We start from the raw sequence: 13742 nt of genomic DNA, 5'->3' as shown, positions 1-13742 counted from the left end.
CTTATGAATCGAATTAAAATCTGCGAATCGCCGCTGAATTTCAATTAAATCGATACATTTCTGAAGTGTTTAAGTACTGGTGATGAAAGTGGTTCAGTAGCAAGAATGCTCAATAAAAATGGCAGTGGTCGAAACTCGGCTAGCCGACACAAATGCAGGTCAAGTCGGGTTTGATAGTAATGCTGGTTTTGCCACGTGTTTGGTGGGGTTAGTATGAATTAATCTAATATGAACTATACTACGGCCAAACTCTTAATTAAGACCTGTACTGTCAACAATTAGAGGGGAGAGGGGTTGTTTTCCATCAGGACAACGCCATGCTATACCCATCGATAATGAATTGCAAGAAATTCTCTTGCTCTTCCTGCCTAAGACGAATAATTTTGCTGGGGAAAATTCGCCTGAAAAGTGGCTTGTAAAATGCGACTGTCCCAGTTTTTTGAAAATAGGGGCAACGTTTTTTACGAAAATGAGATTCTGAAAATATTTTTCAATGTTCATGCATGCTTCACCGAAATCGGATCAATCTAACTATGCTAAATAAAACCTTTATAATGGATTTTTTTACTAGATGTTTCTTTAATTTCTGTGAAGCATCAGCTATCTCGTTCAATTTCATTTTATGGCCATCCAAAATATTATTATGATTTTTTTGAAATCTTCTGGGTAGTTATATGACATGTAATCACCAACAAATGGTTTGCTTCCCTTCTTCTTCTTGACTGGCGTAGACATCGCTTAAGCGGTTATAATCGAGTCCACATCAGTGCGCCACGTATCTCTCCTTTTGGCAGTTTGGCGCCAATTGGTAATACCAAGGGAAGACAGGTCCTTCCCCACCTAGTCCTTCCATCGGAGTGGAGGCCTCCCTCGTCCTTGGCTTCCACCAGCGGGTACTGCATGGAAAACTTTCAGAGCAGGGGCACTTTCGTCCATTCGAACAACATGACCTAGCTAGCGTAGCCGCTGTCTTTTTAATCGCTGGACTATGTCTATGTCGTCGAATAACATGTATTATTCGGCATAAGACCCTGAACGGCACTTAATGATTAACTTTTTGGTATCAGCACAAACATTTTTTATAAGAATAAGAATGAATTATACTAAACTTCTCTTAATTCTTAAAAAGTCAACTAAAACTATCAGGTATATGAACAATGAACTCTGCTGTACTAACTGTATAATTTGAACGTATGCTCCGGAACTCTTTACAGCTCAATTCACCTTATGATTTCATCTTACTTTTTATTCAAATCTTTCCAAAAGTGTAAGATTCCAACACTTAGCTCTTCTCACATGACTTAGGCAGTGTTTTGAGAAGGATTTAAATTTAATGGAACGAGTTTGAAAATACCTCGGAGTAAGAAAGTCCCACTTAAACACTGAACGAAGAGTTTCACCGTTTATTTTATCGATTGAACAACAAAAAAATATTGTATATAAACCAACTAAAATGCATGGCCTCTTAGTAGAATCCAACGCTAACAGCAATGCACTCAAAACACTTGCACAACCCCCCTCAGCGACAACCAAAGGAAACCGAAATTGATCACCCGTCAAAGTTGGCGGTGTCTTTTCACATCATTGTTGTCATGCTCCTGTGTATGTATGTAGTGTCTTTAAATCTTCGAAGCTCATGCTCATCATTGTCATCACTACGCTTGTTGTTATGGTTGTACGCTTTATTACTATTGCTTTTTATGTCTCACACTACTTCGTTGCTGTTGCCATTGCTATTGCTTTTGCTGTTGTTATTATAGCTTTTGCTACGCTTAATATCGCACACACTTGTTTGTGTTGTTTGTGTTTATGCTGCACTGTATAAATATCCTCGAGCACGAACAGCACGTACAGACACGTGTTTCATATGCGTTGCTGTTCGTCCGTCCGTCCATTCGCACAAATCGAAACGAGCCTCAAATGGGGTTGAGGATGTGGATGTGGATAGGGAAGAGGAAAAAGGATAAGGAAGAGGAAGAGAGTAGTGTAGTGAAGTGAAGTGAAATGAAAGGAAGAAAGCGCCAACCGAACGACGAACCAAACTGAATCAACTCAATTGAGGCTGCGACACAGTGAGATTAATGTACGCATTAGTAGATTTAATGCATATTATAGCAATCGTCCATATAGAGCGGTGGCTGTGCAGAATACATGCAGACATACATACACACTCATATCTATATATAATGCTTTTTTATACATGTACGTGCGTGGGTGTGTTTTCTGCGAACTCGTAGGCTTGCTAGACACCGGTAAAAGCAACAGAGTACTCACCACAACAAGCATTATTTGAAAGCTTCACCGGCGATTGAGACATTATTTGGGGAATACCTCAACGTCGGCATTGTGTACGGCATCAGCACTTTGACAGCGACTGTGTTGACGGTGTTGTTTCTCATTCCTTGGCTGCCAAGTTTCACTAACGGTATACCATCATTACCATTACCTTTATAACAAATACACATAAAAGCAAATTCGCACATACATAGATATGTATGTCGCATATCGTATCGCATATATGTATGTATGTGTGTGTGTTGTTGCACAATCGTCGAGTCGAATCGCAACATGCTCGTACAAATAATGCGAAACATTTGCAATTCTTAAAAGCTGCTCTTATTGTATTCATATTTTGTTACGGTTGTTATGTTTTTCACTTTAAAGTAGTTCTTGATGCCCATTTCAAATGTGAACATACTCGAATGTATTATATGCATATGTATATTTGTATATATATATATATATATATATATATATATATATACTTATATACATACGTGCAAAGCTTTTATGAAAAGAACTTCACCCACAAGTCGCTTAGCGGTATTTTCAATGAATGCCTCCTATTTTTAACATTTTTCACATTTGCTTTTCAATGTTCGAACAATTTTTTAAAGACTTTAAGATTTCCAGTAAATTGTTTTGCAATTTTTAAAGCGAAATTAGTTTCAACTCTAGTTTGAATTTCATATTATATTGAATTTTATATTAATTGAATTATATTTCCCTTATCTGGCCATGCGAGATATTGTAAAATCAGTTGAGGTTATGTCGAAAACTACATTTAGTTCACTCAACTAATAATTGCTTAGGTTAGTTGGACCTATGTTGAGGGAGTTAGATCAGCTATAAATATCATGAGGTCATCCAAAGCAGCAAAATACAGGTAAAAGAGCTCTTGAAAACACCTAAATTGCAGCACTGACACAAGATTCGCACAAATATGTCGAAATCTTTAATGGGAAAATTTCAAAAAATTGAAAAAAAAATTGTTTTGTCTTATTAAATAGTGTAATATGTTTAAAATATTATCCAAAAATATCAAATAAATCCGATTAATATTCTAAGATATATATCCTTTGGAAGTTCCGCAAAACAGCCCATGTCAGTACGAATGTAAAACTTTAAACTCCAAGTTCAATTTTTCAAGTTGGTCGATACGATTTCTCGAAAAGTGATGAACGAAGGATTTTTTTTATATTTTTATAATAACTATTTTTTTCGAGCCCATATATGCCGGAAATTTGACCAAAAAATTGAATTTTTAATATTTTATTTTTTCCTTCGTTCATTAACTAGATTTATCTCTGTACTATTGAAATAATTTTGGTTTATTGAATTAAGATGAACCAATCATGAGTTATGATGTCCACCATAAGACCTTTTTTCTAGAAACGACATGGGAGATAAGGTGCCAACGACTGAGTTTTCGGATTTTTTTTAACAAAAATTTCGAAAAATACATTTTAAATGTGTATCTTAGATATGCTAAATTGTTTAAATAAAATGTATGATTGTATATATTAAAAAAGTGCAAAAATATCTCTGCAACCCACCTAAATCCTTAAGTCGGAAGCAATCATCAACAAAGCAAACACTATTCATATTTTCATATATAACTTAATATATCTGGACTTGTCATCCTGATTAGTGATTCCCCCTCCATTCATCTAAGTAGTACAGTACTCTAATACTGAAGAAAATCAAAGAGCCACTTTTACCTCGCTAGAAAATTGACCTTATCTATTCATATACCACTAGAACTACAAATAGAAGGAATAAAAGTTGATAACTGATCTGCTAGAAATATTGTATATTTTACCTTGAGTGGGCTCTTATTCAAAGTTGACACAGAATTCTGAGAACCAAAAATTGTATTGAAAATAATAAAGATTGATCCTCTTTTCAAATATTTCTACAACAGAAAGCGAAAACTTCATAATTTTTGGTATATGGTACTGTATATACTTTTTCATCTAGGCCTTTCTACTTTCATTACTCGTATCCATATGTCTAGAGTTCCAATTGCATTTGAGTTCAGTAATGTACCGAAATTTTTTTACCGGGAACTAATTTATTATTAATAATTATAGATTTAAAGCTATAGCTTTTTATTATCATCCAAGGATATATAACAAAACTTCACAGCGAGACCGAACTTCCGACTTTAAAATTAGAACGTTGAATTAAACGAATTTCAATTTCTACGGGGTTTCCGTCTTCCAAGGTCAATGCAATATTGTGCCAACATCAACTAGTTTGCCTTCAAGAGAGTTATATATTACTCTATAGAACGAACGGAAAAATTTTGATCTCAATTTGATTGCTGTAATAAATAATATATGTTTGTTGATTTGAAGTATACTTATTATGAAATGTATGTCTATTGAGCTATAATTGATAGAATTATTTGTTATTAGAATGTGCTGTAAGTGATTTTCTATTTATTTAAGTGTTCAAGTGTTATATTTTTATGACTCTAAGTATCTTGCCATAACAGTCTCACCTTCTATTTCAAAAGCAACACCGCATTTCGACTTCAATGCTTCAAGTGTGAACTGACCTTAATGTCAATATATATATACCCCAAATCTTATTTGGCGTGTGGTTGAAGTTTCTCGACTTTTTTGAAGTATTTTCTGATGGAATTTTTTTGTGCAAAATCATGTTCCCTGTCAAATAATATTCAATTGACGTTAATGATTACGCCTTCATTTTCGGTTGAGGTGCGTATAGATTGAGAAAAGTGGAAACATGATATTGAAGATTGATTCGTCATAAATATATAGTTATACATACATATATTCATGTTCATGTATTTTTGTATTACAAAATTGTTGGTTTGAATTTTGCAAGTCAGGTTGTTGCTCACAAAGCATTAAAATTCAATTAGAAATTTCGAGTAAAAATTTAAGTTTTTGCGTCTTACTTTTGACAGCAGCTCTTAATGAGAAATTCTCAGAAAAAATAATTTGAATTATCTGCTAATGAACATTTAACTAAAATATATACATATGGGTGTTTAGAAAATAATTTGATGATTAAAATATTTTTTTTTTTTTTCAATGTACAATGATTCAATAAACGGCTATAATTACTTATTGAGCAACGAAGTTTTTTGCCACAAACTAACATGTGATTAAGTGTGTGTACAGTGGCATTCATTTGAAAATAATTATGCAGTTATGTTAGACGCATATTATATATTTTAATATATTGTTTGTATGTATTCAAGTTTTAAAGTCCATATTATATGTGAAATATGCAAGTTTATTCTCATGGAAACTGTTACACACCAGCATAAATATTCACTCACTCACTGTCAATTGACGAAATGCTTACAATGTTTTCTGAGAAATATAACTATTACAAAAAATTTTTTTTGTATGAAAATTTCACTTCATTAAAAGAGCATTTAAATTGCATTTGAAAGCGTACGGCGCAGCCAAAGGCAAATGAATGGAATTATCACAAGCTATTGTGATGGGATTTTGCATTTACCTATGTATAAAAAATGTGCACATGCTCATATGAAAAGGTATTCAACATGTGCTGTGAGATGCACAGTGGTGCAATACTGACCTTTATGGGACGATTATAAAATTATACAAGAAAGTATGGTGATATCAGAAAGCACTTCTTCAATTTTGTATGATTTGATGCATTCTTATCACTTTATACTAATTTTCAGTGATTAAATAATTTATAGCATACTTTGAGGTGCACTCACAAACGAATATTGCATAGTGCTACAAATTTTACTCCGACTCGAGTAAAATTTTTTTATAAAATTTATATTAGAAGCAGTCACTGTAGCTCCCAAATACTTTCAAAACACAGAATTAGTATTTGCAGTAAAACTGGTCGATTTTAATGTTTATATAGCATACATTTAGGCGCAGTGACGTAATTAATGGATGCTACAAATATCATTAAAATTGTGTTCCAAAAAATTTTATATATTTTTTTTATTTTACATATACAGTGGAACTTCCCTAACTCGAATCACCATAATCCACAAAAAAACTTCGAGTTATAGAATTTTCATTAAAACATTCAATTTTTCAAAAAGCTGTAAAATATAGATTCATAGAGAGTTTTATAAGTTTATTGTTTGGCTCTTGACGTCTTTATCCCATACCTTTCTTACATGATTTATGCAACCCATAAGTGTAATATAATATTTTTTTTTCATACGATATAGGGACTCTTTTAAAATTCTGCCTTGATAATAAAATTTTAAATTTTGTATTATGCCATCGTCGAAAAATTCGATTTATGGAAGGGATTTTGTATGGGATTCGAGTTATGGAGGACTTCGAGTTAAGGAACTTTGAGTTATGGAACGAAATTTGTATGAAATTTTACTTCAAAATGCTATTGTTTGAGTTATGAAGATCTTCGACTTATAGAAGTTCGAGTTATGGAAGTTCCACTGTATATAATTATTAAATTTTCTAAAAACTATATATTATTTAAAGCAATAGTACACTCAAAAAGTAGTGGGATCTTTGGTTTAAAGGGATTAAATTATAATTTGGAGTGACGTCACTTTGGCAGTGTTTATATCAAGATCTCAAAAGCTTTCTTAGTTATATATTTTATAATTTTTATTTCTTTTATTTTCTATTTTATTTTCATATTTAATATAAATATGATTCATTAAAATTTTTTCGTAAAATACCACACTGTGCATTTAATGAGCCTTTCATGGAATTCAGTTGCATATGTAAGTTGATTTTGCTAAGACAAAATGCGAATTTAATTCCAAAAGTATGTAAAACAAAGCAAATAAGAAAAGTTTATAGAGAGAAACTTTGTGAGATTAGTTTGTGCTGTGGCTGCGCAAGATTTTATTTTATTTTATTTTAACTTCATTATGTTGTTGTTGTTTTCATTTTATTGCAAAGCTTTTACGCTGCAGAAGATGTTTACTTATTTTGTTTTTGCCAATGTAACAAACTTTTTTTTACTTACCTTCGTTTCACTTTTAATCACAAAATGCCGCCATTGTCTTCAGCACGTCTTCACGCTTACTTAGAAAATAAGATATTACCATACAAACCTACTTACCAAGTATATGTAGAGTATATTGCGCTGTGTAAAGCAGGTATTATGTGCTACTTAAAGAGATGCTTCAAAGAGTTATATATATATATATATATTTGGCGTAGGAACCGCTTTAAGCGATTATAGCCGAATCCACCAGAGCGCGCCACTCATTCCTCCTTTTTGCTTTTTGGCGCCAACTGGAAACACCAAGTGAAGCCAGGTCACTTTGCACTTGGTCTTTCCACCGGAGTGGAGGTCGTCCTCTTCCGCGGCTTCCTCCAGCGGGTACTGCATCGAATACTTTCAGAGCTGGAGTGTTTTCTTCCATCCGTACAACATGACCTAGCCAGCGTAGCCGCTGTTTTTTTATTCGCTGAACTATGTCAATGTTATGACTGTCAACAGTGACGTGGGAGCCAAGACGCGAGTGCGCTGACTGTTTGTTTGATGACAGGAGATATTTCGTCTTGTCCTCATTCACCACCAGACCCATACGCTTCGCTTCTTTATCTAGTCTGGAAAACGCAGAACAAACGGCGCGGTTGTTGCTTCCGATGATATCAATATCATCGGCATACGCCAGGAGCTGTACACTCTTGTAGAAGATTGTACCCTCTCTATTCAGTTCTGCAGCTCGTATTATTTTTTCCAGCAATAGATTGAAGAAGTCGCACGATAGTGAGTCACCCTGTCTGAAGCCTCGTTTGGTATCGAACGGCTCGGAGAGGTCCTTCCCGATCCTGACGGAGCTTTTGGTGTTGCTCAACGTCAGCTTACATAGCCGTATTAGTTTTGCAGGGATACCAAATTCAGACATCGCGGCATAAAGGCAGCTCCTTTTCGTGCTATCGAAGGCAGCTTTAAAATCGATAAAAAGATGGTGGGTATCGATTCTTCTCTCTCGGGTCTTTTCCAAGATTTGGCGCATGGTGAATATCTGGTCCATTGTAGATTTTCCAGGTCTAAAGCCACACTGATAAGGTCCAATCAGTTCGTTGACGGTGGGCTTTAGTCTTTCACACAATACGCTCGACAAAACCTTATATGCGATATTGAGGAGACTTATACCACGGTAGTTGGCGCAGATTGTGGGGTCTCCCTTCTTATGGATTGGGCAGAGCACACTAAGATTCCAATCGTCAGGCATGCTTTCTTCCGACCATATTCTACAAAGAAGCTGATGCATGCACCTTATCAGTTCTTCGCCGCCGTATTTGAATAGCTCGGCCGGTAATCCATCGGCCCCCGCCGCTTTGTTGTTCTTCAAGCGGGTAATTGCTATTAGAATTTCTTCATGGTCGGGTAATGGAACATCTATTCCATCGTCATCGATTGGGGAATCGGGTTCGCCATCTCCTGGTGTTGTACTTTCACTGCCATTGAGCAGGTCGGAGAAGTGTTCCCTCCATAATCCCAGTGTGCTCTGGACATCCGTTACCAGATTACCTTCTCGGTCCCTACATGATAATGCTCCGGTCTTGAAACCTTCTGTTAATCGCCTCATCTTTTCATAAAATTTTCGAGCATTACCCATGTCGGCCAGCTTTTCAAGCTTTTCATACTCACGCATTTCGGCCTCTTTCTTTTTACGTCTGCAAATGCGTCTCGCTTCCCTCTTCAGTTCTCGATATCTATCCCACCCCGAACGTGTTGTGGTCGATCGCAACGTTGCGAGGTAGGCAGTCTGTTTTCTCTCCACTGCGGAACGACAATTCTCATCGTACCAACTGGTTTTTTGGCGTTGCCGGAGACCAATTGTTTCGGCTGCAGCGGTATGCAATGAGTTTGAGATGCCGTTCCACAGCTCCCTTATATCGAGATGCTGATGAGTGCTCTCCGAGAGCAGGAGTGCAAGTCGAGTAGAAAATCGTTCGGCTGTCGGTTGTGATTGCAGCTTTTCGACGTCGAACCTTCCTTGTGTTTGTTGACGGGCGTTCTTTGCTGCACAGAGGCGAGTGCGTATCTTTGCTGCTACTAGATAATGGTCCGAGTCAATGTTTGGTCCTCGGAGCGTACGCACGTCTAAAACACTGGAGACATGTCTTCCGTCTATCACAACGTGATCGATTTGATTGCGCGTGTTTCGATCAGGGGACAGCCACGTTGCTTGATGAATTTTTTTATGCTGGAATCTGGTACTACAGACAACCATATTTCGGGCCCCAGCGAAGTCGATCAGCCTCAGGCCGTTTGGCGATGTTTCGTCATGGAGGCTGAATTTTCCGACTGTTGTTCCAAAGACACCTTCTTTACCCACCCTGGCGTTAAAATCGCCAAGCACGATTTTGACATCGTGGCGGGGGCAGCGCTCATAGATGCGTTCTAGGCGCTCATAGAAAGCATCTTTGGTCGCATCGTCCTTCTCTTCCGTTGGGGCGTGGGCGCAAATCAGCGATATGTTGAAGAACCTCGCTTTGATGCGGATTGTGGCAAGACGTTCATCCACCGGGGTGAATGCCAGGACTCGGCGACGTAGTCTCTCTCCCACCACAAATCCAACACCGAATTTGCGCTCCTTTATATGGCCGCTGTAGTAGATGTCACAAGGACCCACCTTCTTCCGTCCTTGTCCCGTCCATCGCACTTCTTGGACGGCGGTGATGTCAGCCTTTAGTTGTATGAGGACATCAACCAGCTGGGCAGAGGCACCTTCCCAATTAAGAGTCCGGACATTCCAGGTGCATGCCCTCAAATCATAGTCCTTTATACGTTTGCCGTGGTCGTCATCAAAAGGGGGGTTTCTCATCCGAGGCCTGTGTTTCTTATTCACTGGTTATTCGTTTTTATGTGGTGGGTCCCAAGCCCTACGCACAACCGCACAAGCGGGTTTCGCCTTCTCACTTTAGCTCGCCTCCAAACGGATGTCTGTTAGCTACCCAGGGGATACTTGGTCTAAAACCGGAAGTCGTGAGCTGCTTGAGTCATATGCAAAAGAATCGTTCCTGGCCACTCCCAAGTGAATGGCAATCAGAAACTTTCCTCACTTGCGTGAACTTCTACATATGACCCCATCCTTCAAAGAGTTAATGCTCTTCAAATTATAAATTTTTTTATTAAAATAAACTATTTTTATTTTCTTCTATTGCAGCTTCAGGGCGCGCACCACCAGAGCCCTACTACGGTCGTTACATCGGAGAATTCACAAATTTTGCGCACGGCATTAAGGTGAGTTCACACTTGTGTTTTATTAAGATGTTTTTGTTGTAAAATTTAATAGAAAATATTTCTAAATTGAACTGAATTGAGATAAATACAAATCATCTTACACAACTTTTAACTTTCTCACTTAATTGTCAGGCTAAATATTTAGTTTTTGGAAATGTATTTCAAATTATGTTGTACGAGCCAAATACTACAACAAAAACCATAAACCTACCCTCATTTGTAAGGAAAATTATTTGTAGTTTTACACTCCCTTCCCTGCATAACGACAAATATCCTTTTCGTTTGGCACAGCACACGTATGTCTTTTTTACATGAATTCTCAACCACTTTATCACTCAATCTGTTGATATACTCTGATTTGAACGGAAGAAAGCATACTTACCTGGCGTAGAGGTTATCCGTGATCATGAAGGCGGTTCCTCCGGAGCGAGACCTGATCATTGCACTACGATTGGGTTGACCTCTGCGATTATTTCTAATGTGAATAACTCGTGCATGTAATTTTTGGTAGCCGGGAATGGCGTTCGCGCCGTCCCGACATTTTTAAATACATACAGAGAATAATATAATTAAAGTGAAAGATAATTTATCTTCGGAGAATATCACTTAATCGGTTGAACTTATTTTACTGGTCGTTTCTATAAAATATTTGGCGTTACCGCTTCTTCACTTGTTTAAAGACTTTGACTGAGTCTGAATAGCACAGACCATCGTTTAGTTAGTGATAGCATAGCAAGAAGAAGATTATCCAAGATCTTGTACGTACAATTAGTTCAAAGTTACAGCGATAGTCTGCAAAAAATATTTTTAAAAGTTTCGGAACACTTACTATTTGTTAATGAAATTTGCACAACAAGCATACTTACTCTATTAAAGCTAAGTTAAAAATGGCACTTTAGTCCAATATTTTTTGAAATACCAATACAGACCAACACAAATCCAGCAAATTAACTTTTTTAATATTCACGTATTTAAAAATAAAGTTTTCATTTATGCGTATAACTTCCGTAGGTATTTAGATATAAATACATGCATATGTATATCATTAAAATATTTTTGTAAGCAAATAAACGCTTCAACTATGTTTTTATCTACTATTTACAAATGTATATACAATTTTGTAATATCACTTTAATATCTCCCTCAGGGTTCCATTTATGCCGTCGACGAATCTACGCTGTTCATCAAATCATTTGCATATGATGGCACGGGACCGGATGCATTCTTCTGGGTTGGTAAAACTCCACGTCCAAGTCCCGAAGGATACATCATACCATATCCAGAAGAGTATGCTGGCATGTAAGTACACTAGTGTGCAATATATAGAATTATACGCCATACATACACATAAAAAGTATTTACTTACTCATTTGAGTTGAAGTATCTATGTAGTTCATTTACATATAGAAAATTTTTCACTATGCATAGCGGCAGTTATATAGTTAGTTTATAGATATTTATTTATATTTATATGCTCACTGTTAAATATATAGAAATTTAAAGAGTGCTAAATCATTATTTTAACTGAAATGTGCTGATGTTGCATATTTACTCAAATTACTGTATATACGAGTATATTTAAATATATTCAAAATATTAATACGTATTACGAATACGTACTAAATAATATTCCGGGCAAGTAATTAGGAGTATTTTTCAGTAAATATTAAATTAATATAAAATATGTATGCGCTGAGGTCATCTCTTTTTGGCTTCGTGTGAGCTTTTTCTATTCCCAAAACGTCAATATCTGTTCGGAAGGCATTATAAGTCCATTAGACCACAAAAAGGAATTTCAGCCGAGTTTTACATAGGTTAGGTTAGTCTGGTAGGCTAAAAAGCCACACATAAACCAGTTTTGGTCCTTTGCGATATCAGATGGAGTGCCGTCACGTAGGTAATGAGATGTAATTATGCTTTAGGATGCCTTAGATCCTTTAGGAAGTTTAGGTTGCGAATTTCAAAAGGCTTTGTGGCTTCACCAACGAAATCTCTACCAGATTAACGTAATGTGTAGCCCCCAAATGCTGAAGCATATATTAAGTATATGAATGAAATCAGTCTGTGGCAAGCTTTGGGTTGTATTGGCTTAGAAATGATATTTTGAGGATTAAAATTTTACAAAATCATTTTTACAATTATTGCAAAAATTGTTGTATGAGATTCTATGTACACTTTGTTTTAAAATAGTTTGAAATTTAGCAATTTATTTGTAATTTTACGGCTTACAACTCAACTTCCTTTCAGTTGAAATTTTACAACTGTCGCTTTAAAGTTGAGTTGTTTCAATTTCATTTCAACTAAGTTGAGTTGTAAGTGTTATTTGCGGTATTTTTTTTTCCAAAACTCGATATTTAATCAGAAAAAAATTGTTTTGTCCTTTAACGAGTTCAATTTCTAACATTTTTGAAATTCTCTTTTTCCTACTTCATATAAGAAGTATATTCTTATCACTGATGCCATTTTTTTACTTTTACGTTTCACGTTGTCGCTTACGTTACGCATGCTTTACAATGGAACCACTCTGAAAAATTAAAAACATTTTTCATCGCTACTACAACAAACATACTCACATATGTATATGACTTCGCTTACGAAGAAATATGGTTACTAGTAGGCCTACTCGTATATTCAAATACAACTGTGTGCCATTTTTCACTAAAAATTACAACCTATACAGTTTTAAACTCTAAATTTTATGAATATCTCTCTTTTGATTAAGTTTTTTATGTTACCTATGAATGTTACAAACACACATACACATATAAATGCAACTATGCCTTTGAATGCGAAGAGTGGAATTAGTTTCAACAATGTAATGAATTACAAATGTCACTTGAAGGTTACTGCCAAAGGACTCTTCCGTAGTTTTACACTTAACAACTAATGTTTAAGCGACCCTTTTCTTTTCTGTATGTTGTTTGTTGTAGTAGTTGCTGTACAAAAAATTAAGCTCTCCTTATCCTCGCTTATCTGCACTTGTCAGTTGTGCGCTGTGAATGGCGCGCATCCTTGGCTTGCGAGGCGCGCGCATTGCTAACTACTTTGCCTTGCCTTAATTTGTCGACGCTTGTCAGCGATGACATTTCACTAAGAAAACCAAAATGAGCGAATTTAAATGCGCCAAATGCAATGCGAAAACCTTATGCTGTTGCTTAGTCACACACATATTAACACAGAGAAGTGCATAGGTAATATTCCTGTTTCAGTTTGTTTTTAGGTTAGGGCGTCATTGCAGCGCTGCA

The 13742-nt window shown here is 36.1% G+C and overlaps 1 protein-coding gene and 1 non-coding gene across 2 annotated transcripts in view; both read left to right on the top strand.

Annotated features, from left to right (window-relative positions):
* LOC105218958 (protein Skeletor, isoforms B/C) overlaps positions 1–13742 on the top strand; it is a 74997-nt gene that overhangs the window by 30527 nt on the left and 30728 nt on the right. The window contains exons 2-3 of the mRNA XM_011194851.3: positions 10421–10497; positions 11645–11796. Coding sequence (XP_011193153.2) covers positions 10421–10497; positions 11645–11796 — 229 coding nt within the window. The remainder of the gene's footprint in view (positions 1–10420; positions 10498–11644; positions 11797–13742) is intronic.
* LOC114805251 (U1 spliceosomal RNA) lies at positions 10872–11036 on the top strand. Its single transcript, XR_003753308.2, has one exon. It is a non-coding gene; the product is annotated as a U1 spliceosomal RNA (small nuclear RNA).

The sequence above is a fragment of the Zeugodacus cucurbitae genome, chromosome 2, assembly GCF_028554725.1.
Source record: "Zeugodacus cucurbitae isolate PBARC_wt_2022May chromosome 2, idZeuCucr1.2, whole genome shotgun sequence".
NCBI classification, from domain to species: domain Eukaryota; kingdom Metazoa; phylum Arthropoda; class Insecta; order Diptera; family Tephritidae; genus Zeugodacus; species Zeugodacus cucurbitae.
This window is presented reverse-complemented; position numbering and strand designations above follow the sequence as displayed.